General features: G+C 55.8%; 3 protein-coding genes across 6 annotated transcripts; 1 reads left to right on the top strand and 2 right to left on the bottom strand.

The window, feature by feature from the left end:
• Positions 1 to 4,856: 4,856 nt before the first annotated feature.
• TNK1 (tyrosine kinase non receptor 1) lies at positions 4,857 to 9,921 on the top strand. 2 transcript variants are annotated; one of them, XM_060081677.1, is made up of 12 exons: positions 4,857 to 5,019; positions 5,185 to 5,255; positions 5,381 to 5,572; positions 5,705 to 5,860; positions 5,978 to 6,261; positions 6,505 to 6,778; positions 7,964 to 8,058; positions 8,404 to 8,559; positions 8,810 to 8,889; positions 9,244 to 9,545; positions 9,628 to 9,723; positions 9,808 to 9,921. In XM_060081677.1, exons 1-12 carry the CDS (start codon positions 4,857 to 4,859, stop codon positions 9,919 to 9,921), a joined length of 1,983 nt encoding a protein of 660 aa, XP_059937660.1. The 2 variants fall into 2 exon arrangements, with proteins under 2 accessions (XP_059937660.1, XP_059937659.1); XM_060081676.1 differs by having other exon boundaries at positions 8,389 to 8,559.
• Positions 9,922 to 10,539: 618 nt separating this feature from the next.
• Positions 10,540 to 15,375, bottom strand: PLSCR3 (phospholipid scramblase 3). 3 transcript variants are annotated; one of them, XM_060081679.1, is made up of 8 exons: positions 15,036 to 15,371; positions 14,646 to 14,823; positions 14,137 to 14,378; positions 13,990 to 14,032; positions 13,668 to 13,888; positions 13,243 to 13,404; positions 11,434 to 11,595; positions 10,540 to 11,242 (listed from the first exon to the last, which is right to left on the bottom strand). In XM_060081679.1, exons 2-8 carry the CDS (start codon positions 14,650 to 14,652, stop codon positions 11,186 to 11,188), a joined length of 894 nt encoding a protein of 297 aa, XP_059937662.1. In that variant the 5' UTR covers positions 14,653 to 14,823; positions 15,036 to 15,371; the 3' UTR covers positions 10,540 to 11,185. The 3 variants fall into 3 exon arrangements, with proteins under 3 accessions (XP_059937662.1, XP_059937663.1, XP_059937661.1); XM_060081680.1 differs by having other exon boundaries at positions 13,243 to 13,332; positions 14,646 to 15,375; XM_060081678.1 differs by having other exon boundaries at positions 14,646 to 15,371.
• A 6,013-nt stretch (positions 15,376 to 21,388) lies between these two features.
• On the bottom strand, positions 21,389 to 22,637 carry TMEM256 (transmembrane protein 256). The gene is made up of 4 exons (XM_060082111.1): positions 22,521 to 22,637; positions 22,188 to 22,219; positions 21,851 to 21,931; positions 21,389 to 21,612 (listed from the first exon to the last, which is right to left on the bottom strand). The coding sequence occupies exons 1-4, from the start codon at positions 22,603 to 22,605 to the stop codon at positions 21,469 to 21,471; spliced, it is 342 nt and encodes a 113-aa protein (XP_059938094.1). The 5' UTR covers positions 22,606 to 22,637; the 3' UTR covers positions 21,389 to 21,468.
• Positions 22,638 to 22,694: the final 57 nt, after the last annotated feature.

Here is a 22,694-nt window from a genome sequence, read left to right as displayed (position 1 = left end):
ATGCCATGTGCCCACTTCTTACCTGTAGGTGATCTACCTTGGAATCTGACCCCCAGGTGTCCCTGGAGCTTTACCTCAGCTCTGCCCACCCCACAGCCATACTGAGTCACTTCTAGTTGCCCCAACACTGTTTCCTCATGTTTGCTCGCCTTTGTCCCGTCTTGTTCCTCTATCTGGAATGACTTTCTCCTTTGACTCAGACATCACCTCTTCTGAGAGGCCTTCTCTGAGCTCCTGAGTCAGAGTGGCATGAGTCTGCTCTAGGCATCTCTCATGTGGCACCTGTTACATCAGGTGGTGGTGTTTCTTTACACATCTTCCCTCTACACCACGCATTCCTCTCTAAAGCCACTGCTTAAGGTTTTGTGTCTTTGTTTCCTCAGAGCCTGGCACATGGTAGATGCCAGGAAGTGTCCCTGATGACTCCAGCACCTTCTCTGAACCCTTGTGATATGCCTTTTCCATGTAAGCCCTTCATTAGCACTTAGCACAGGAGGCTGGTGGAGTTTGTGCTTTTTTTGTGCGCAAAAGGCCAACCAACCGCAGTGTGGCCTGCCAGGGCAGGGATGGTTTTTCTGAGCCCCTCACCAAACGGGAGGCTTCTGTGGGTGTGGCAGTTTTAAACAATGGCCCTGCATTCTTTGACATGCCTCCCACCTAGACGTAGGTTCTATGTATCCTTCCCTTGAACCTAGGCTCCATGACTAGCAGGCCAATTGAATGTGGCAGAAGTTACAGTGTGCCACTTTCTGAGCCCAGGCCTTAAGAATCTAGCACCTCCTGCCCACTGCCTTTTGGGACACTCACTCTGGAACTCAGTCACTCATGCTATGTGGATGCCCAGCCTACATCGAGACCACATGGAGGACTTCACTGGAGGTCCAGTGGTTAAGACCCTGCGCTTCCACTGGAGGGGACTCGGGTTCAATCCCTGGTCAGGGAAACTAAGATCCTGCAAGCCTGCGCTGCGTGGCCAAATTAAAAAAAAAAAAAAAAAAAAAAAAAAAAGAAGAATAACAATTGCCTCTGGGGAATGGCATTGATTGAAAATGGGCATAAGGCTACTTCCTGGGATCACAGAAATGTTCTGGGGACTTCCCTGGTGGTCCAGTGGTTAAGACTCCCCGCTCCTGGGCTTCCCTGGTGGTGCAGTGGTTGAGAGTCTGCCTGCTGATGCAGGGGACACGGGTTCGTGCCCCGGTCCGGGAAGATCCCACATGCTGCAGAGCGGCTGGGCCCGTAAGCCATGGCCGCTGAGCCTGCGCGTCCAGAGCCTGTGCTCTGCAACGGGAGAGGCCACAACAGTGAGAGGCCCGCGTACCGCAAAAAAAAAAAAAAAAAAAAGACTCCCCACTCCCAATGCAGGGGGCTTGGGTTTGGTCCCTGGTCAGGGAACTAAATCCCACATGTCACAACTAAGAGTTTGCATGCTGCAACTTAAAAAGCCCACATGCCGCAGCTAAATAAAAGATCCTGCATGCCGCAGCAAAGATCCTGCGTGCTGCAACTAAGACCCGGTGCAGCCAAATAAATAAATAAATAAATAAATATTTACCAAAAAAAGAAAGAAATGTTTTGGGTCTTTATCTGCATTAATGGATATGTATATTTGTTGAAATGCATTGAACCGTACAGTTAAACCTGTGCATGTTACTGAATATGTTATACCTCAGTAAAGTACTGTCAGTATAGAAAGTTTAGGAATGTTTATATAACTATAACTAACAAAAACCCCTCAGTGTATGGATTAAACAGCACATCAGACATAATCGAAGAGAGAATTGGTGAACTGGAAGAGAGTTGAAGAGATGACCTGGATTGCATTACAGAGACACAAAGAATGGAAAACACAGAAGAGGGGTTAAAAGATTTGAAGGACAAAAAAAAAAAAAAAAAAAAGATTTGGAGGACAGTGAAAAGGCCTAGCATACTTCTAATCAGAGTCCTCAAAGGAGAGAACACAAGGAAAGGAGGAAAAAGAATATCTGGAGAGATACTGGCTGATAGTTTTCCAAAACTGGTGAAAGATATGAATTCATAAACAAAGGAAATACAATAGAATAAATAGAAAGGGATCCATACTTAGACTCTTTGTAATATAACTATGAAACACCAATGATATCTTAAAAGCAGGGAGAAAAGACAGATCACGAACAAAGGAATAACAATAAGATTGAGCAGTCTTCTTCATAACCAATATGCCTTGCACCTATTATACGCCTACACTGTCCCAGGTACCTTAGGAGGAACAAGACAGATCCATCCCCTACTGTGTGGAGCTAGTCCACAGTATATCAGAGATGACAGATGTGGAGGGTACAATCACATCTGTCATCTGGCCTGGTTGGAGGGCAAGATAATTGGCAAGAAAACCACAGAAGTAGAACTGTGAACTGTGATTTTTTTCCCATTAAGGCTGGATTTTCCCATGTATTTACCAAGATGAGGTGGGCTTTTCCTCCCAAGGGACTCTGGGGACAGCAGCTGCTATGCTTACACATCCTTCCTTGAGACAGAAGGAGACAGGCCAGATGCCCTAAGGCTGGTGGCTTCCTCCCTGGGACCCCTGAGGGAAAAGGAGAGAGCATCCTTCTCCTCAGAGCCTTCTTTGAGCCAGACTGTGTCCCTGCCCCACAGGCCAAGTAGCACCATACAGGGCCCTGGGGTCAGCAGTGGTGACATGGGGGGAGGGGCTTATACCAGAATGAGGCCAGGAAGTGCCAGTGATGGGAATGCATGCCCTGAGGCATGGAGTGCTGCCCTTGATCACCAAGACCAGGTACCAAGCCGGGATGGGGCTGAGGAGCCACTCAGAAGCTGTCTCCACTCCCCAGCCACCCCCCCCACAAGAATCCCCACAGATTCCACCCTGGGGAGCTCCCCAAATGGTCCTTTTCAGGGGCAGCACATTAGACTGGGAAAAGGACTTTCAGAGCTGGGAAAAGGCCAATGGCTTCAGTCTTAGACTCTGTCCGGGCTGGGAGCTGACTTCGTGCACCACCATCAACACCTCTGCCGTGGCGCCCTTCCCAAGCCCGCTGCACCAGGCCGGCTTCCTCCATCAGAGTGCCAGGAAGCCCTCTCCCCTACTAGGGGGCTGCGACTATGTTCTGTTTAGCCTTATATTCCCGGGGCCTGGGCGGGATATCTCTACTAGGTGCGTATTCATTTAAGGGGTGGGGCTCTGCTTGAGAGAGGTGGAGGATTTGGTAAGAGGAGGTAGGGGAGACGGGGACGGGATACCGAGGAGGAAGTCCAGGGAGGGGTGAGAAGTTCTTTGGAGAAGTCTGGAAAGGGGGTGGGAAGGTGGAGAGAGGGTGGGAAGGAAGCGAGCAAAGGACAGGGGAAGGGAGGCTTCTCAGGATCTGGCCTGGCGGAGGACCGGCCAACAGGTGCCCTCACCTAGTCCACCCGACGACCCGGGCCAAGCCGCCAGGCCCCGCCCCCCGCGGCCTCCGTCCCGCCCTCCCCGGGATTTAGTCCCGGCAGCCTGGGAGGCTCCCCAGCTGCCGCTTCCGCCTTCGCCAGGTGAGGGTCCGGGGAGGCAGGGGCGCCGGCGAGCGGGCTGGCGGGGCGGCGGTCGCTTGGGAGCGCGTCCGCGGGTGCTGAGCCTCCCCTCCCCAGTCCTTACCTTCCGCGGGCGCGTCTTCTCCTGTCCCCTATCTCGTGTTTTCCCCTTCTCACCTGGCTACTGGTGCTGGTCTCCCAGCGTCCTGGGCTTTCGCCTTCCCCGCCCCTGCTCGTGCTCGATTCCTCGCCACCTCCGAGTGTCCATCTGGACCCCGTCTGGGGTCCTCCGCTTCTTCCGGGCTTCACTGAGTAGGGGGAGGGAGGGGGCCAGGTGTGTGTGCAGGCAGCCGGCACCCAGAGCACCTAGAGCCTTATTTAATAAAGATTGGTGGAGTTGCCCTGGAGCCAGGTTAGAGCGAGTGACTCAGGTGTGCCGGCCAGGCTCTGTACCTGGAGCTGAGCTCAGGTGGGTGTGGAAGGGACTGTGCACCTGGCAGACTGGGTGGCTCTGAGCAGTACCTGAGCTTAACCGCCCATCACAAATGCCCTATTTGATTTCAAATGTTGCTGCCTCAGGTGCAGAAGAGGCAGTGACCCTGGGCGTCTCTGGGCAGAGGAGGCAGTCTGCCCACGTAACATAGGTATGTGTGGACACCGTAGCTTGATGTCTTGTGTGTTGTGTGTGTTTGTGTGGACCTGGGTGTCTCAGACATGAGGCGGTGTATCTTGGAGGCAGTGAACTCAACATGTCTCAAGTAGGTGTGTGTGAGGGGTACCTGGCAGGAAGCCTGGTGTTCTACGGCAGCGTATACTGGAATGCCTCGGCTTTGAGAGGACATGTATCTGGGTGTCTCAGGTGTCTTTTGCATCACATCTATAGGTGTGTGTGTGTGTGTGTGTGTGTGTGTGTGTTGTACCTGCGTATCTCAGGTATGGTGTGGTTAGTGTATCTGGGCATCTCTGGAGTGTATGTGGTGGGTCAGAATGTCTCAGGTGTACCTGAGTGGGTGTGTACAAGGGTGCATCTCAGGTCTAAAAGGTGGTGAATCTGGGTGGCCTAGGGGTATGGGCAGTGTGCCATAATAGCTCAAAGTGAGCAGGGCCACACACCTGAAGTCTGTGCAGTGGTGAAATCTTAGGTGTGAGGAGAACATTCTTCCTGGGGTTTGTGTGTGTGAGGGGCAGGAATCCTGGTTGGTTCTGACGTCCCTCCCTCTGTACCTGAGTATTTCTGAGGGGTTGAGGATGGAGCAGGCAACCATGTCTCTGGTTCCTGAGTGTCTCAGGTGCCCACCCTGGGCCATGTGTCTGGGGGACAGGGCACCACAGGGGTTCCTCCTCCAGACATGCTCCCCGAGGCGGGCTCCCTGTGGCTGCATCGGCTGCTCCAGGACATCCAGCTGGCCCAGTTTTACCGACCCATCCTTGAGGAGCTTAATGTTACTCGGCCAGAGCACTTCGACTTTGTGAGACCTGAGGATCTGGACGGCGTTGGCATGGGCCGGCCTGGTGAGGGTCCCCTGCCCCAAGGCTCTGCTGTCTCCTTCCGCAGCCTGTTAGTTGCTACTGTCCCCCCACACCACACCCACCAGCCCCCTGCTTGCCTGTAAATCCCTTGCATCCTGCTCCCCACCTCCCCCATTACCCCATCCCTCTGATTCTGGCCTCCCCCAGCCCAGCGTAGACTGGCTGAAGCTCTGAAGAGGCACCGTTCGGGGCTCAAGTCTAAGAACTGGGTCTACAAGGTGTGTGTTTTGGGGTGGCGGTGAGAGGCTTAAAGGTCCAGCTCAGGCCCCGGCAGGGGGTGGGCTGAGTGGCAGAGAAGGATGTATGCAGGGTTCCACACACACGATTTCCACCACTGTTTCAGATCCTCGGGGGCTTTGCCCCAGGGCAGAAGGAGACCACCCCACCCTCAGACAACCTTCCATCCCTCCCTGAGCCAGATGGGGGACTCAAGTGTCTGATCCCAGACCGGGCTGTGTGCAGAGGGGAGCTTCTGGGCTCCGGCTGCTTTGGTGTGGTGCACCGAGGGCTGTGGACACTGCCCAGTGGCAAGGCTGTGAGTCTCCAGGGAGCCTACTTCATTCTGGGTACCTGGGCCAGCTTCTCCCTCTGTTCTGTGTGCCTCTCTGCTCTGGCCTTGGCGTAACTGTTCCCTACGTTGCCTGATGGTGCTTCCCCCCACCCCCAGGTCCCAGTGGCTGTCAAGTCCCTCCGGGTGGGTCCTGAAGGCTCCGAGGGCACTGAGCTAGGGGACTTCCTGCGAGAGGTATCCATCATGATGAACTTGGAACACCCACACTTGCTGTGTCTGCACGGCCTCGTACTGGGCCAGCCTCTGCAGATGGTGAGCAGACCCAGATGCCGGCTCCCGGGACAGTCCCGGGGGCCGATGTGCGACAGGAGGGTGAGCGTCAGGGTCTCGTGGGGCCGGACCACCGCTCGCACGGCTGTGCTCCCGCAGGTGATGGAGCTGGCGCCCCTGGGCTCCCTGCACGCACGCCTGACCGCCCCGGCCCCCACGCCCCCGCTGCCCGTGGCCTTGCTCTGCCTCTTCCTGCGGCAGGTGGCGGGGGCCATGGCGTACCTGGGGGCCCGCGGGCTGGTGCACCGAGACCTCGCTACGCGCAACTTGCTGCTGGCTTCACCGCGCACAATCAAGGTGGCTGACTTCGGGCTGGTGCGGCCTCTGGGCGGCGCCGGGGGCCACTACGTCATGGGCGGACCCCGCCGCATCCCCTACGCCTGGTGAGGGGCCGGGCGGAGGGGAGGGATCTGAAGGGCAGGAGCTGAGGGGGTGCGGAGGGGCTGGTCCTCTGAGGGAGGCGTGGACTGGAGGAGGAGGAGTCGTCGTCGGGTCTGGAAGGGCCAGGAAAGGAGGACTTCTGAGCACCACGGCGGGCGCACTAAAGGGGCGTGCACAGTGGCAGGTGGGCGCTCCGGGGCACACACCTGGCACGCATCCAGCCCCCTTCAGCTCCCCTTCCGCAGGTGTGCACCGGAGAGCCTGCGCCACGGGGCCTTCTCTTCCGCCTCGGACGTGTGGATGTTTGGGGTGACGCTGTGGGAGATGTTCTCCGGGGGCGAGGAGCCCTGGGCCGGGGTCCCGCCGTACCTCATCCTGCAGCGGCTGGAGGAGGACCGAGCCCGCCTGCGTAGGCCTCCGCTCTGCTCCAGGGCCCTCTACGCGCTCGCCTTGCGCTGCTGGGCCCCCCACCCTGCTGACCGGCCCACCTTTTCCTACCTAGAAGGGCTGCTCCAAGAGGTGGGAACTCCTGCCTCCCCAGAAACAGTCTCTTTTCCCTCCGTTCCCTCTCCCAGGGTTCCATGCACAAGACTAACGTATACTGGTTCCCGGGCTGGGGTCTGGGACCTGGCTCTGAACAAAGCAGATCCAGTCCTCGCCTTCAGGGTGCTCAGAGCCCCAGGGAGACAGCTGGGGTCGAGTGGATGCAGGCTGAAGGGCCGGGGGCTGGGGCGGAGAGAGGGAAGCCCAGAGCCCAGAGCAGTAGGATGTAGTGGGTGTTTGACAGGCAGAGGAAAGGTTCAGCGTGGGGGGGGGAAGTGCGGTGACTGAGGTGGCAGAGGCATCTTAGGGGTGCACCAAGGAGGGACTTGTGAGACACGGTAAATCACCAGCGCTAACACCTAGAGCACTCGGTCTGTGTAAGGTACTGTACTAAGTGCCTTACGTGTATCCTTATACATGTTCACTCATTTAATCCTCACAACAACCCAGCTCGATTTTAGAGAGGGGGCAGTTAGGGCACTGACAGTTTAAGTGATTTGCCAAAAGTCACACAGGAAGTGGAGGACTGGAGATTTGAATCAGTCAATATGACTTCAGAGCTGTGCCCTAAATCACTATATACTCTACTATTAAAGGAGTTTAGTCCTTAACTCTGAGGGCACCTGGGGGCCATGGAAGGGTTGTGAGCAGGGGAGTTATAAGCTACATTTACAGGTTATGTCACTCTGGTTTGGTGCAAGAATGGATTAGAAGGATGGTACTGAAGGTAGGAAAACCAGTAGGCCACAATGGCTGTGAAGCAGAAGTAAGATGAAGAGGTCTGGATGAGGGTCGAGGCAGTGGTGCTATGGAGAAGTGGAAAATTCCCAGAGGTGCTTGGGAGGCAGATCTGATGGGCCTGGGTGTGGAGTAAAAGCAGTGTGCAGGGTGACTCTCCCCTTGGTCCCCTAGGTAGAGGCAGGGTCCCCCTTTGTTGCTCCCTGACCCCTGGGCTGTGTCCAGCTTGGCATGGGATCCAGGTCTGCCTCCTCCACTGGATTACAGCTGAGGGACAGGGATAGTCCCACCCTGGGGCCAGGACAGAGGACATACCTGGTATGGGTTTGCTTGCTGGGTGCACGAATGGTCTCCAGTCTGCTCCCATATAACCCTTCTGACTCAGGCCACAAGCCCAGCCACCCTCTCCTCCTGTCTCTATAGGCCTGGCCTCCTGAGGGACGTTGCGTGAGGGATGTCACAGAGCCCGGTGCCCTGAGGATGGAGCCTGGTGACCCCATCACTGTCATCGAGGGCAGGTGAGGGCCTCGTGCCTCCCGCCCATCCCCAGGGGGAGGACTCGCTCCCCACCCTCCTGGCCCTGGTCCCAGCTCAGCTTCTTTCTCCCCAGCTGCTTGAACCCCAGTCCTCTGCCTCATCTCCTCCTCTCCCCACTGGGCCCTGAGAGCTCCACCACAGTCCTGGCCTCCCTGCTGGGGCCACCGCTGGCCCATAGAGCCCTTTTGTTTTAGAGAGAAAAAAGCTTCCCTTCCTCCGGGCAGATGCAGCTCCATGGCGCACAGCTTGTGAGCTGAATGTGGGCTGGAGCCCAGCCCTCACTCTCCCCTGGCTCCCATCCCCTTCACCAGAGCCTCTTCCCACAGCCCCGACTCCACAACCTGGAAGGGCCAGAATGGTCGCACATTCAAAGTGGGCAACTTCCCAGCCTCGGCAGTGACGCTGGTAGACTCACCAGCCACCCGTCCAGCCCTCAGAGGCTCCCCTGCCCGGGGAGAGCGACACCAGGGAAACATAGATGGGTGAGGACCTGAAAGAGTGGGGGGCAGAGCTGAACTGGGGGAACCAACCAAGTCCAGCAACTTCTCTGGAAGGGGAACCTGGGGAGGAGGGTGGGGTAAAGCTGGAGGGGAGGCTGGACTTGCCTTCCCACTGGAGCTTCCACTCAGGTCTCGGCCTGCCTGGAAGCCCCAGAGATTCTTTGGGAGAGGGCACTGCTATATGGGGTAGGGCTGGGGGGTGTGGAGAATGAACTGGAACACTCTCCAACAGGGACAGAGTGAAGGTAAAGCTTCGGGATCCCCCTCCAGCTCGGGGCCAGAGAAGGAATGTGGCCCTGCAGAGGACGAAAGGTGGGCATGGCGGTGGGGACAGGGCTTCCAGGGTCTCCGAGGCCGTCAAGGATAAGCCTCCAGCGATGCCCCCTGCTCTGAAGCCCTGCCTTTGCAGATATGATTTCCCCACCTGTGATTTCCTGGCCCCCATTCTGCTTGCTGACATCCTGGCTGTACTTTAGACAGCGTCTCCCCATTGCAGCCCCTGGCAGTTCTTTGGACCCTCAGCTGCTTTGGCCTGGGCGTCCATCCTGCACACCTGGTTTCTTGTCCCCCCGACACGAAGACCACCCCGAGGACAGCACATATAGCCAGAGAATGGGAAGAAGGCAGCTGGGCTTCCTCTCAAGTTGTTTTTTCTCAAATGTGTAGGCATTTCCAAGAGTCTGGAGTCGGTTCTGTCCCTGGGCCCCCGCCCCACAGGAGGTGGGTCGAGCTCCCCCGAACTTCGACATGCCAGAACTGTGCCCCAGGGACCCCCAGGTGTGCCCCCCCGCTCCCCCGTAGCCACCAGCTCCTCTTCCCAGCCCAGCCAGCCTCCCAGGGAGCGGCCTCCCTGGCCCAAAAGAGAACCCCTACACAGTCACCCTGTGGGAGCGCCTGGAGCCAGCAAGGCCACTGTCCCCTCTGGGGGACCCTTGCCTGACCCCGAGTTGCAGAGGAGGATTATGAAGGTGAGGGCTCCCTGAAGTGTCCTGGTGTCCAAAAGGGGCTACAGGCTGGCGAAGGGCCTAAGTGAGGCTTTGTCCCCGGCAGGTGGAGCTGAGCGTGCATGGAGTCACCCACCAGGAGTGCCAGGAGGCTCTAAGAGCCACCGGGGGTGACGTGGTTTCTGCCATCCGGAACCTCAAGGTACAGCCACACCGTTCTCTCAGATCCCTGCCCCTCCCAGCCTGGCCCTCTGGCCGCCAGCTGTCCTTCCTCTCGTCCCCACAGGTGGACCAGCTCTTCTACCTCAGCAGCTGGTCCAGAGTGGACTGCCGGCGTGTCCTGGAGCGTTACCAGTGGGACCTCTCAGCCGCCAGTCGCTACGTCCTGGCCCGGCCCTGAGCTCTATTCCTTTGGGCACAGACACCAGATGGACCAAGGGCCTGGTCACGTGGGACCAAGCAGAACCGGAACAAGGTCCTGACAGAGTGTGTTCCCACCTGGGGAGAGCCTGCCATGGGCAGGTACCGGAGGAGCCTGGGATCGGGCACTGGTGAGTGTCTCCTCACCCTGCCCGTTGGTCTCTGAGGGCGTGAGCTCCCTTGGCCGTAGGAGGATCCAGTGCACTCTGCCCACCACGTTCCCAACAAAGGAGGACTTGCAGGAACAGAGCAGCGACACATCACACCCGTGGGAAGCTTCTGTCGCCACGGAAAATGAGCAAGAGGCCATTCTGGGCCACGGGAACAACCATCCTGAGCTGCCATCAGCTACCACCCTGGGCTCTGTGGGAGCAGCCATCCTGGAGACTTGGGGCATATGGACCAAACTGCCTCGGCTTGGTCTGGGGCCATCATGGGTGATGAAAGTGGCTCTCTTGGACTCGAGGACACTTGATCCTGGCAGCATGGATTATGAGATGGGCCAGCCACCGCCCATCCAAGCTGTCATAGTTCCCTTTGTTTCTTCCCACACCCAACTCTTTCTCCTGCCCTCTCCCATTACATACATCTTCCAATGTCCAAAAAGTTACAAAGTTTATATGAATATAACATAAAAGATGCAGCCTCCTTCCTAAGGAAGGGGTAGGAAGGGGTGGTAAGGCACAGGAAGTTGAAGCAAGCACCAGCTGAGGGAGAGGAAGTCGGCTTTGGGGCCCTGGCCCTATAGCTATTGGGGCGGGGGAGGTAGGGATCCCCCTCAGAGTGCCATCATCTGAGGCTGAACTAATTGGCCAAGCTGATGCGGGGAGAGGGTGACCGGGTCTGCCGGCTTCGGTGCTGCTTGACCTTCCCCACCCCAGCCCTGTCATAAAACCCTGCGTTCTAAGGCCTCATCTGGAGCAGAGACCCTGGAGGGGGTTGGGAGGAAGTCGGCAGGGAAAGTTGGAAAGCCGATACACCCGTGTGCTGAGGGTCTGCTGGAGGCAGTGGTGGGAAGTAGCAGGGGAAGGGCTCTCGTACATACCCTTCCGTAGGGGCTACAGGTGAAGCAGGCCAGGGGAGCAGGGGAGGCATGGGGCACCAAGCCACCAGCCTCTCAGGCAGCCCTGTCTCTCCCCTGCAGTGCACACGGAGGGAAAGGGGCTGCCTCTGAGGAGGGGCCAGGGCGGGTGACCATCTTGAATTCTGGTTGAGATGATGGTCTCCTCACCCCGAGGTGGCCTCTAACTGGTGATGGCAGAGGGCCCAGCGCCTCCTCGCTTCTCGAAGAACATGTAGTCCTGAGGGAAGGGCACGGTCAGCAGGAGATCTGGCTGGGCCAGCCTGGCTCAGCTATCACAACCCAGGTCTGGAACCACAAGCCCCCATAGAGTCTGTCCCTAACCCTCCTAGCAGGAGACCAAGAAGTGCTCAAAGCCTCAGAGTGAGAGTAAAAGGGCAGTGGGGAGGCGGGGCGGGGGCCCCGACTCACAATGAGGAATGTGGCTCCCAGCAGCACAGCCTTCACCCTCACGTCCAGGTCCAGTGGGAACTGCAGGCCGAAGTCATCTGCATCGGTGAGGGCTTCTCGGAGCAGCCCACCCCACTGCTTGCTGATGCGGCCCACACTGCGGGATTCATCTGGAGTCTTCACCTGGCAGGAGAGAAAGAAAGAGGGAGGGAGGAAGGACCCGCATGGGGAAGATGTGCCTGATCTCATTGGCATCCAGTCTCACTCCCACAGTCACCACATACGAACTGTGCAGGCTCTACACCTAGCGAGTCCTCCCAAAGCCTTGGGTTTCCATGTGACATCTGGGGAAACTGAGGCACCCGAGGTCACACTGTGAGTACACAGCAAAAATCAGGTTGCAGACTCAGATCTGTTGTTCTTGAAAGGCCACATGTGACTACTAGACATCAGTGCTGGGAGAAACAGAAGCACAATACAGTCTAATCTCCTTAGGGGATGGCCAGTCACTAGGTTTGTTTTGGTTACCAAAGTCCCTGCCGCCCACGGTTTGTGCAGTTTGTGCCCTGCACAGAGTAGCCTGGCCAAGCGGGCAAGGGAGGCTGCTAAATGCCTGGCTGCACTCTACCAGCTGACCAGGCTGCTAGAAGGCCCAAAGGGGTGCCTGTGGTCCTCGCATCTGCAAGGTAGGGAGGGCTCTGTTTAGCATGGCATGCAAGCCTCATCCAGGGTGGATCCAAGCCCATCTAGTGGGGGGAGGGGACAGCAGAAAGTGGCCTCTGAGGACCAGGATTTCCACTGGCCTCCCTGGGCCCAGCAGCAACAGGCCCTGCCAATGTGGATGGTAATTCACCGTGACTTCCTGGACTTTTTCCTATGCTCGTTCTCTAGTGACTAGAACTAGAGCGATGTCCTTCCCATCTCCCCCCCCCCCCCCCCCCCCCCCCCCCCCGTGGTCCTACAGCCCTGGGGCATTTCCTGCAGACCAGTCCCAGGGTGGGTAGGGCCTCTCCCAGTCAGCCCTGCGGTCCCAAGAGTGCAGCCCCAAATATGGACCATTCATAATTATGTAAAAGGAAGACTGGCCCGATGAGAACCCCACGATCTACATATTCCCAACCAGAGTTCACCCAGTTACCCCTTTCCCAACCAGTTCCCATCACAGAACCTTCCCCCAGCTACCAAGGTGACTCAGTTTTTAAAAGTAACCTAAGATAAGGTACATCATCAGAAGCCTTGGAAAGTCTACTGGGATATACCTGTTGTTTCTCCCTTATCTACACAGATATTCAAGTGCCTTTGTCTTCTAGAAAGTAAGGTGTTTCCCAGGCCTTACTTTGAAATGGTCATCACTTGGGTTCTCCAGGCTCCAGGTTGGTGATTGAAATGCATGGTAAGAAGGATTCCAGGCTGGGGGTGGGTGGGTGGACGTCTGGACTTATCGGTTGGCAGGGCAAGCCACAGGATGTTAACAAGTTAAATTAGTGCTTGCTCCAGGGCTTGGGCTCATACAGCGGCCATGCGGGCCCAGCCCATGGTACACTCAGTAAGCATCCTTCACCCTAAATCCAGCCTGACCTTAGATTTTTTTTCTCCCTCAACACAGGGCTGCAGGTCACAATCAGCATTGGCCCTTAAGGTGAAACCCTCTTTGCCATATTTTTATAAGACCATGGGCCATCCTATTTCTGAATAGAGGAAAACTGGAAATGTGGTAGGCATCACAGTGGATTTGGACTGATGAGCTCTTGACCCGTCCTGTTGGCCATCCTGCCGCACGGATCATCTTGGTTTCTGAATGTCCCAGGAATCTCCCCTTATTCCTGATACCTCAAAGTTGGTGTCTGTGCCACAGCCACAGGTCCAGCAGGGCCCCACCACTCGCAGGACGGTCTGGCGGTCAGCGTCTTGGATGGAGAACTTGGGGAGGAAGGGATGCCAGGTCTGTAGAACGTGGCCAATGGTGGTGCCTGGTGGAGCCTGTACTTCCATCTGGAGTGGGCGGCAGACAGGATCACTGCCCAGCCAGGCACCCTGGCCCAAGTGCTCACCGGTCTAGCTTTATCACCTGTCTCCCCTCACAAGACCTCCCATCCCCTTCACTAGACAACCTGTCATCCCTCTCACCTCCCATCCCACCTGCGCCCAACTCCCACAGGAGGCACGCCTCATCTCATGCCTCATCCCAGTCGTGCCCCGGTCATCGGCCTGCCCCCTACCCAAGTTTCTCCCTGGCCCCATCCTTCCCCACCCACCTCCTGGAGGCCACAGGGACAGCAGCTGCAGCCACAGTGGAGGGGGCGGAGCAGGCGCAGCACCTCTCTGTCCCCGGGGTCCACCAGGCGTACACGCAGGGGCCGGCGGGCGCCACAGCATAGCCGCGCACAGCAGTTGCTCTCCTCCGCCGCCTGACCCAGGGGCTGTCCGGCTCCAGAGCGCAGTTCGTAGCGGTTACAGGTCTCCCAGCCCAGGAGCGCTGCCAAGGGGTGACACACTGAGGCTCGGACACCAGCGCCTGCCCAAGAGCCCATTATTTGCCCCCGTCACGAGGCCCAACATACTCCTCCTTCCACTCACTTTCCACCCGCTCAGCCTTCTGGTGAATCAAGATCTGATCAATCTGGAAAGAGAGTAGGGGAACGCGCAGACATCAGCTGGCCGGCCTAGTCGCCTGGGTCCCCTCCCTGTCACTCCTCCCTCCCTCCCTCCTTCCCTCTCACTCACCTGCGCCAGGAATTCGAGGCCAAAAGGCACCCCTGGCAGTGGCAAAAAGGGGGCAGCTGGTCCCGGGGCCCCAGGGCCGGGTGAGGGGAAGAGAGCAAAGCCGGGTGCAGGGGTAGGCACGTGGGCGGGCATTGGTGCCTGCCCCGGCCCGGGCCCAGGATGCAGCGTCGGCTCCGGGTACCCAGCGGTCACAGGGTAGGGAGGTGGGGGCGAAGGGGCGTAGCCTTTGGGGGGCAAGTAGCCTGTGGGGGGACAGGAGTAGGTTAGAAGGGGCCCCCGACCTCATCTCTTTACCCCTTGGCCCATGGGCCGCGAGGCTGCGGGGAAAATGTGGTGGGAAGAGAATGAGAAAGATGGGGCGGGGGAGCAGGGCGGCGGCTTCTCGGGAGGAAGGGAGGGGCCCCACACAGCCAGTCCGAGCACATTCCCGGAGGATGCGTCCGACACCGGGTTCCCAAGTCCGTGGCGGGGGGCGGATAACGGAGACCCTCGGCCTTGCGCCCACTTACCTGCCATGGGAGAGGGGCGAGGGTTCGCGGGATGTCGGTGTCCCGGAGGCTTAGTTCTAGAAGTGGAGGCAAGCTCGGAGACAGCCAGACAGACACAAAGACAGACACAAAGATGGACAGGCAAACGCAGAGCGGCAGCTGCGCCCAGCGCCGGCCCAGGGTCTCTAGGGCGGCGCGTCTGACTCGGGGAGAAACCGAAAGTGTCAGCGGGCAAGGCGGGGGCCCTGGGACCCTGGATTCCCTCAGGGGCCCCAGAACCGCCCCCTCCCTTTGTTCTCCCATTCTCCGCGGAGGCGGCTGTTGGCAGACGGCAGGACAGAGGGACCCGCGGTCAGACCGACGGCCCCACCTCGAGGGAGGTCTCCTGACCCCTCTGTTCCCCCTGCTCACCTGAAGCCCCTAGAATAGCCCGGGTGCCCAGCACTCGGCAGCTCTCGGGAGCTGGTGGAGGCGGGCCCAGGAGCTGACTCCACCCCCCGACCCGTCCAGGTCCCGCCCCTCCCAGCCTGAGCAGAGCGCCTGCGCAGGAAGACTGTCGGCTCTGCTGCGGCGCCGAGGACTCCAGTCCACCCGCTTCACGGCTTGGCGGGCGTCCCCGCCCTTTCCGCTCGGATGCAGAAGCCCAGAGAGGAAGCTCGCCTGGGAGGGTAGCCGGGTGAGCCCTAGCCCTGCGACTCCCGCCAGGCCTGCGGGCGCAGAGTGGTCAGTGCCCCTTGGTGGGAACGAGGGCCGCTTGCGCGGCTCCGGAGCCCAGGCTCCTCCTCCCGAGGGCGGTTCGGGCCTCGCTGACGCAGCGGAACACCCTGCACACTCACCCATTGGCTTCTAGGACTGACTCTTGGCTCCCCTTCTGCCTCCCTGGGGCTACCTTGCCAGTCTCCTCTCCCTGACGTAGCAGTGACCCACACAGACCCGTTGCAATTATAGTACTTCCTTCAGGCGCCCCCAGCCACACGGGGGATAGACTGCCAGACAGTGTCAGTAACGAGTGGGCGTGAAGTGAGGCTCAGGGGGGCCAGAGGAGACAGCGCGGTCCGCAGGAAAGCCTTCTCCCAACAAGAATCGCTTCTTTGGCTTTGTTTGAGTCCTGAGCCCAGGCCCGCAGGTGTGAGGAAGTCCTGCGCCTTGGGGGCCTATAGGCTGAGCGGCAAGAGATGAGTTCAGAGTCCGGCCCACGTGCACAGAGGGCCTTGTGGGAGCTGCGCTTTGGCCCCCAGGGCAGTGGGGAGCCCACTGAAAGATTTTCAGACAGGGAGAGAAGGTCAGATGTTTTAGGAAAACCATTTAACCTGTATGGTGGAGACCAACAGAGGCCCCAGGCTGGGTTGGCAGTAGTCTGGGGGAGAGGATGGTTGTGATAGTGTGGACAGACAGAAGTGGCAGATTTTGGAGATATTTAGACAATAACATAGAACTTGTTTGAGAAGTGAGATGTGGAGGTGAGGAGTCCAGGATGACCTCAGGTGCCTGTCTGGTGACCAGGCAGATGGAGGTCTCACCCACCCATCAAGATGCACATGGGGAGAAGCAGGTTTGGCGGCTCCTTTGTCCCTATGTCCATGTTCCTCTGGGCTGGTCCTACAGCTTCAGTCATCATCTTCAAACCCAAATGCTGGACCTCTCCCCTGGTATCCCTTAGTGCCTCAGATTCTACCTGGCCCAAACCACGCGCCAGCCTCCACCAAAACATACAGACATACAGAAGTTCAGTTATTCAACAGAGATTTAATGAGACCTTACTATATGTCAGACAGGTAATAGAAGTACTTAGCAGTTTTTAAAAATTCCCAGTCTCCTGGGGTTTACATTTTAGTGGGGAAGAGACAGACAATATACATAAAATACATCAGAAGTCAGACGGTGACAAGTGCTATAAAGAAAAATAGAGCAGGATAAGAAGGACAGAGAATGGTGGACAAGATTTGCAATTTTATAGGGGGCAGACTAGAAAGTGATGGCTGAGCAAAGACCTAAAGGAGGTCAAGGATTAAGCCATGCAGACTTCTGGGTGAAGAGTTTTTCAGACAGAGGGAACAAAGGCAAAGGCCCTGAGGTAGAAGTGTGCCTTGTTTGTTCAGTGAACCAAAAGGCCAGTGTGGCTGGAATGGAATGAACGAAGGGGAGGAAAGAGAGGTCACAGGAGGCCAGATCACATACAGCCCTGTAGACCATTGGCTTCTACTCTGAGTGAAATGGAAAGTGTTGGAGGTTTTGGCCAGAGAAGAGAGATGAGATTTACATACTGAAACAGTGTTCTTCAACCCTGGCCACAAGTTCGAATCATCTGGGGTGCTGTAAAAATACCTCTAGCTGGGCCCCGCTTCATATCAATTACATTAGAATATCTGGGGTGAGGTGCAGACATAGGAACTTTTTGAGAATTCCCCAGCAGATTTTAAATTGCAGCTAAGTCTGAGGGTGACAGTGTTAGAAGGATTTCTCTCTCTCTCTCAGGCTGCTTTGTCCGGAGTAGGCTGTAGGTAGGCAAGGGCAGAGGGAAGTTCTTTCAGAAAGCTAGATGAGATTTGCAGGTGGCATGGACCAGCTGCCAGAGTGGTAGCAATGGAGGTGGTGAGAAATGGTCAGTTTCCAGTTATGTATTTGAGCCAACAGGACTTGATGATGGCTTGGATATAGGATGTGAGGAAAAGGGAAGTCAAAGTTGACTCAGGCTTGGCCCAGGAGACCCTTCACTCTTACTGCTTTGTCATTTCCTGCCTGCCCACTCCATCCTGAGCTCCAGGCACTCCAGTTCTCCTCTTGACTTGTTACCAGTATAATCTTGTCCCTTTTTCTGGTGAACTATGCATGCTGAAAACCCAGCAAATGCGCCGACGTCTTACCAGTCTCCTAAGGCAAACAAGCCCACCTCAGTATCTACTTGTAACACTGAACACATTGTATCAAATTATTTTTTAAAGGGTCTGTCTCCACTGCTGAAATCTGAGTTTCTTGGTATGTACAAGAAGGAAAAAACTCAGCTTTGGGAACTGGACAGAAGAGAGTTTGAATCACAGCTTCCCCAGGTCCTGGCTGTACGATACAGAAGAAGTTGCTTCACCTCTCTTAGCTTCACTTTCCACTGACTTGCAGGACTGTTGAGAAGACTGGACACAATGTGCAGCAATAATAGGGACCAATTACCACGTGGTCCTTATTTTTCTTGGTCTTCCAAGAGTCTGACCCACAGGGAGGATCAAAGCAAAGGTCTTAGGGATATATTACATGGACGGTGGCCATGCCAAATGTCAGGGTCTCCTCCAGCTGGAGGTTCCCTGTGCTCCAGATGCTGCCTGAGATGAAGGGTGGATGGAAATGCAGCAAGGGCACTGGACTGGGAAGTAGGAGCCTGGGGATCCAGTGTAGGCTCTGCCACTGGCACTCTGGGCCACTCTGGAGGTCCCCCTGAGGCCTTATTTTACTCTATTTTATTTTATTTTGGCCGCACCATGCGGCTCGTAGGATCTTAGTTCCCCAACCAGGGATTGAACCCAGGCCCACAGCAGTGAACTCGCAGAGCCCTAACCACTGGACTGCCCGGGAATTCCCCGCCCCCCTGCTCCCGCTTTTTTTTTAAATTTACTTATTTGGCTGCACTGGGTCTTGGTTGCCGCACGCGGGACCTTCATTCCAGCATGTGGGATTTTTTTTTCGTTGTGGCCTGTGGGCTCTTTAGTTGCGGCATGTGAGCTCTCAGTTGCGCATGTGCGGTCTAGTTCCCTGACCAGGGGTCAAACCCGGGCCCCCTGCACTGGGAGCGTGGAGTCTTAGCCACTGAACCACCAGGGAAGTCCCTCCCCTCATCTTTAAAATGAAGAGATATTGTGATCCTCTACTAATACACCTCAAGTGTATGCCTCCTCCCTGGATATAAATGCTTCAGTGGCTCCCCATTGCCCTCAGAAGGGTCCAACCTCTCAGCACAGGCATTCCACCATTTGGCCCCATCTGTCCTCATCTTTCACTACTGACCCTCTCATGATCTTCAAGCCAGCCACCAGCAATTCTTTCTGGTCTTGAAGGCACAGGGCTCTCTTGCCTCCAAAGCTCTTGCCTTGGTCTGGAACACGCCGCTCTCCCTCCTCATCACTTAACTCCTGCAGGTCTCCACTGAACACTGCACTACACTGCAGCTGCTACAGGGGTCTGGAGCTTAGCCAGGACTAGGGTCGGAGATAAATTCTGGATTTAGAAATATGCAGATTGTAATTAAAGCTATGGGGCCAAATGAAATTACCTAGAAATCGTCTCACTCAGCTAAACGGTCTGCACTTTTTTGAATGCACACTGTCAGAAAAATTAAGTATGTACCCCCCAGTATGCTATACAGATATGCACGTTTATAAAATATACACAAAAATAGAAATTTTAAAAGGTGAAATTAAAATATGTATACTTATGAGTTCTACTTTTTTTTAAATTAAAATTTGGAAACCATTGATTTAAACTGGGTAGAGACAAGAAGCCGGCAAAGGAGCCACAGAGATAGGGAAGACCAGGAGAGTGGTGTCAGAGAAGGAACAGGATGTGTTCGAGAACAGTGTGGCCAACTGTGTCAAATGCTGCAGAGACTGAGGAAGATGAGACTGAAAATCATCCACTGGGTCTGGCAACCAAGAGGTCATAGTGATTCATGGGATCCTTCCAAGGGCATCTATGGGGAAGAGATGGGATAGAAGACTGACCAGCGTGGGTTGCAGAGTAAACTTGAGGCCAGATCTCTCTCCTGAGCTCAGACACCTCCCTGAGCTCCCCAACTACCTCCTTGGTGCCTCCACTTGGATGTCTCCCAGGCATTTCAGAAGCAACATGTCCAAAACTGACCTCCTGATCTGCCTCCCTCTAATCTGCCCCACCCTTCAGTGTTTCTCATCTAAGTAACAGCACCTCCATCCAACTCGGTACATAAACCAGAAATCTCCCTCTCGTTCACCCCTTCTGAATTGAACATTTTTACCACCTCTTCCACCCTCAGCCAAGCCACCATCACCATCTCACACCTGGACCTCTTTAGTGGCCTCCTGGCTGGTTTCCCTGTTGCCATCCTTGCTGTCCTCTGATTGGTCCTCCAGACCTTTTAAACACATAAGTCAGATCCTAGCACTCTCTCACTTTAAACCTTTCAATGACTTAACTGTTGCGCTGCAAATAAATTCTGAGTGCCTCACCACACCACACGTCAGCCATGCTGCTTTTGCTCTTTCTCCAACCCGCCCAGTTCTCTCCTGCCTCAAGGATTTCAAACTGCTCCGTTTCGGCCTGTTTGCCAGGTATTCTTTCTGCTAAAAACACACTTCCCCTCCACTCTGCGCATGGTTAGTTCCAGCTTCAACAGGACCTCCTCTGCGAGGCCTTCCCATCTAAAGGGGCACACCCTCCACTGCCCCATTGTTCCAGCCCCCCTGTTCTTTCCTTTCAAGCACATAGTATACCTCACAGTGATATACTTGTGTTTCGTTGTTTAAGGTCTGTTTCCTGTACCAGATGGGAAACCCCATGAGGGAAACATGGTGTCTGTCTCGTGCACGGTTCAATTTCCTTGTAACGTGTCTGTCTGACATGTGACCAACACTTGATGAGCACTGGTTTAATAAAAATTGCCCACTAAATATCCTCCAGTTCTCTGCTGTAGGTGCTACTCCAGCCCACCTTGCCACCTTTTCTCATTCCTCTCCTGCCTAAGTCAGAAACTCATCCCACACCGAGGACTCAGGTGGCCCCATACCCCTCCCCTCCCACCTGTCTCTTTGTTCACTGTTTCAGCCACACAACAGATCTCTTTTAAGAATCATCTCAGGGCTTCCCTGGTGGCGCAGTGGTTGAGAGTCCGCCTGCCAATGCAGGGGACACGGGTTCGTGCCCCTGGTCTGGGAAGATCCCACATGCCGCGGAGTGGCTGGGCCCGTGAGCCATGGCCGCTGAGCCTGCGCGTCCGGAGCCTGTGCCACGCAACGGGAGAGGCCACAACAGTGAGAGGCCCGTGTACCGCAAAAAAAAAAAAAAAAAAAAATCATCTCAAGCACTGTGAAGCATTTTCTGACCCCCAATACATGATGTTCTGTCCCTGCTTTGAACCCCAAAGTATTTTGTAACTAATGACACCTCATCCCGCCTTGCCTTAACCCTGACTTCTAGAGTAAGGGGCTGCTCAAAAAACCGTCTACCCGGATACCAAGGGGGAAAGGGGTGGGGTGGGAGGAATTGGGAGACTGGGATGGACACATATACATTATTGATACTATGTATAAAATAGACAACTGATGGGAACATACTGTAGAGCACAGGGAACGCTACCTAATGCACCATAGTAACCTAAATGGGAGGGAAGTCCAAAAGGGAGGGGATCTCTGTATGTGTATGGCTCATTCATTTTGTTGTGCAGTGGAGGCTAACACAACATTGTAAAGCAACCACACTCCAATAAAAAACTAAAAACCCACTACCCTACAGGAATCTAGTATTAACGCTAGTGAGCATCAGAACCACAAGATGAGCTTATTAGAATACAGATTGCCAGGCCCTGAAGAGGGCTTTGGTAAGAATCTGCATTCTTTCAAGCATTCTTTATGACTCTAATGTCTACCAGTTTAAGAACCTCATAACAAGTTAACTTGAAGTGAACCCTGACTCTCCACCCAGGCCCAAGTCTCGCTGATTCGGTCTTACGAAAGGGAAGGAGTTCAAAGGTTGACAATCCCTACCCTTCCTCCTTTAAGAGGTTAAGATGAACAAAGACTCCAAAGTTCTTTATTTGCCTTTCTCTTTTAATCCCCTCCGTGCTCCACTTTAAAAAGAAGTACCCAGAAATTAAACACAAGGAAGCTCAAAGAGCCAAGGCAAGCCAGCCCAAGAGTAGCAGGCTCCCTCCCACAGGGGCCAAAGTCTGGACGCTGGGGTCTCCACTCAGAGCCTGGTAGTAAAACGTGGTGCAGAATAAGGTAGTTCCAGAAGCTAGCAGTAACCCGGCCTGAAGGAGATACAAGGCGGAATGCAGGCCAGTTAAGAACAGGGTAGGCTAGACCGCCTGGAGAGGTGGGATAGGGAGGGTGGGAGGGAGACGCAAAAGGGAGGGATATGGGAACATATGTATATGTATAACTGATTAAATTTGTTATAAAGCAGAAAAAAAAAAAAAAAAAAAAAGAACAGGGCAGGCTAGAGGGAGTGGGTGGGGCTTGGTCAGGGTTAGGGGTGGGAGGAATTACCCAGAGGGGCTTTCTGCACAGGGGCACCCCTAACAGGGCCAGGCTGTGTAAGAAGTGGTGTTTGTTGGTCTTGTCAAAGAGCTGTAAGAAAAGGAGAAATGGGGGGACTTCCTAAGCAACGCAGGATCCCGGGGGGACACAACGGACAAGAGTTCGTCCTCCAACCCCACCTCTCAAGTCCCAGCTTGACCCTCCCTCAGGCACCCAGGCCTCAAGAGTTGCATCCCTTGCCGCTACAAAGACCCGCGCCCCGTCCCTCCCCTACTTCCCTCAGGGACCCCAGACTTTGTGCCCTCATAGGCCCCGAAGCCGAGGAGCCCCAGGGCAGTTACTTCACCTCCTTCCCGTAGGCATCCGGAAACTGGGCTCCTGTGGAAAGGAGAAGCAAAGGTTACCAGTCCTAGCGCCAACCTCGACCGCCCCCACTCCCAGGGGGACCCAGGTGGACGCAGGCGAGAAAGGGCGCCCCCAGTAGGCTTCTAATTGGTGGAAACACGCATTGGGCAGTTCTGGGAACCAACTGGGCCGGGCTGAGGGACTTTAAAAGGTTTAGGGCTCCGCGGGTCGTCTGGTCGATGGGAGGGCCGACACTTCCCATAGACTCCGCCTCTGCACCAGACCCTAAAGATCGCCCCCAACACAATCCCAGCTCCATCCCCAGCCTCCTGACCGTGCGCCCCGTAGGAGGCCAAGCCTAAGGCTCCAGCTCCGGACAAGGCGCCCAGGCGGCGGAAAGCAGCCCCCGGACCAGCCATGGCAGTGGACTGTCAGGCGCCGGACGAACACCGCCCGGGCCACCCAAGAGGCCAACCAATCCCGATCTCCCATGCAAATAAGGTCCACA

This window comes from Mesoplodon densirostris, chromosome 18 (genome assembly GCF_025265405.1).
Source record: "Mesoplodon densirostris isolate mMesDen1 chromosome 18, mMesDen1 primary haplotype, whole genome shotgun sequence".
Taxonomy (NCBI): domain Eukaryota; kingdom Metazoa; phylum Chordata; class Mammalia; order Artiodactyla; family Ziphiidae; genus Mesoplodon; species Mesoplodon densirostris.
The sequence above is the reverse complement of the archived record's forward strand: the minus strand, read 5'-3'. Positions and strand labels throughout refer to the sequence as shown.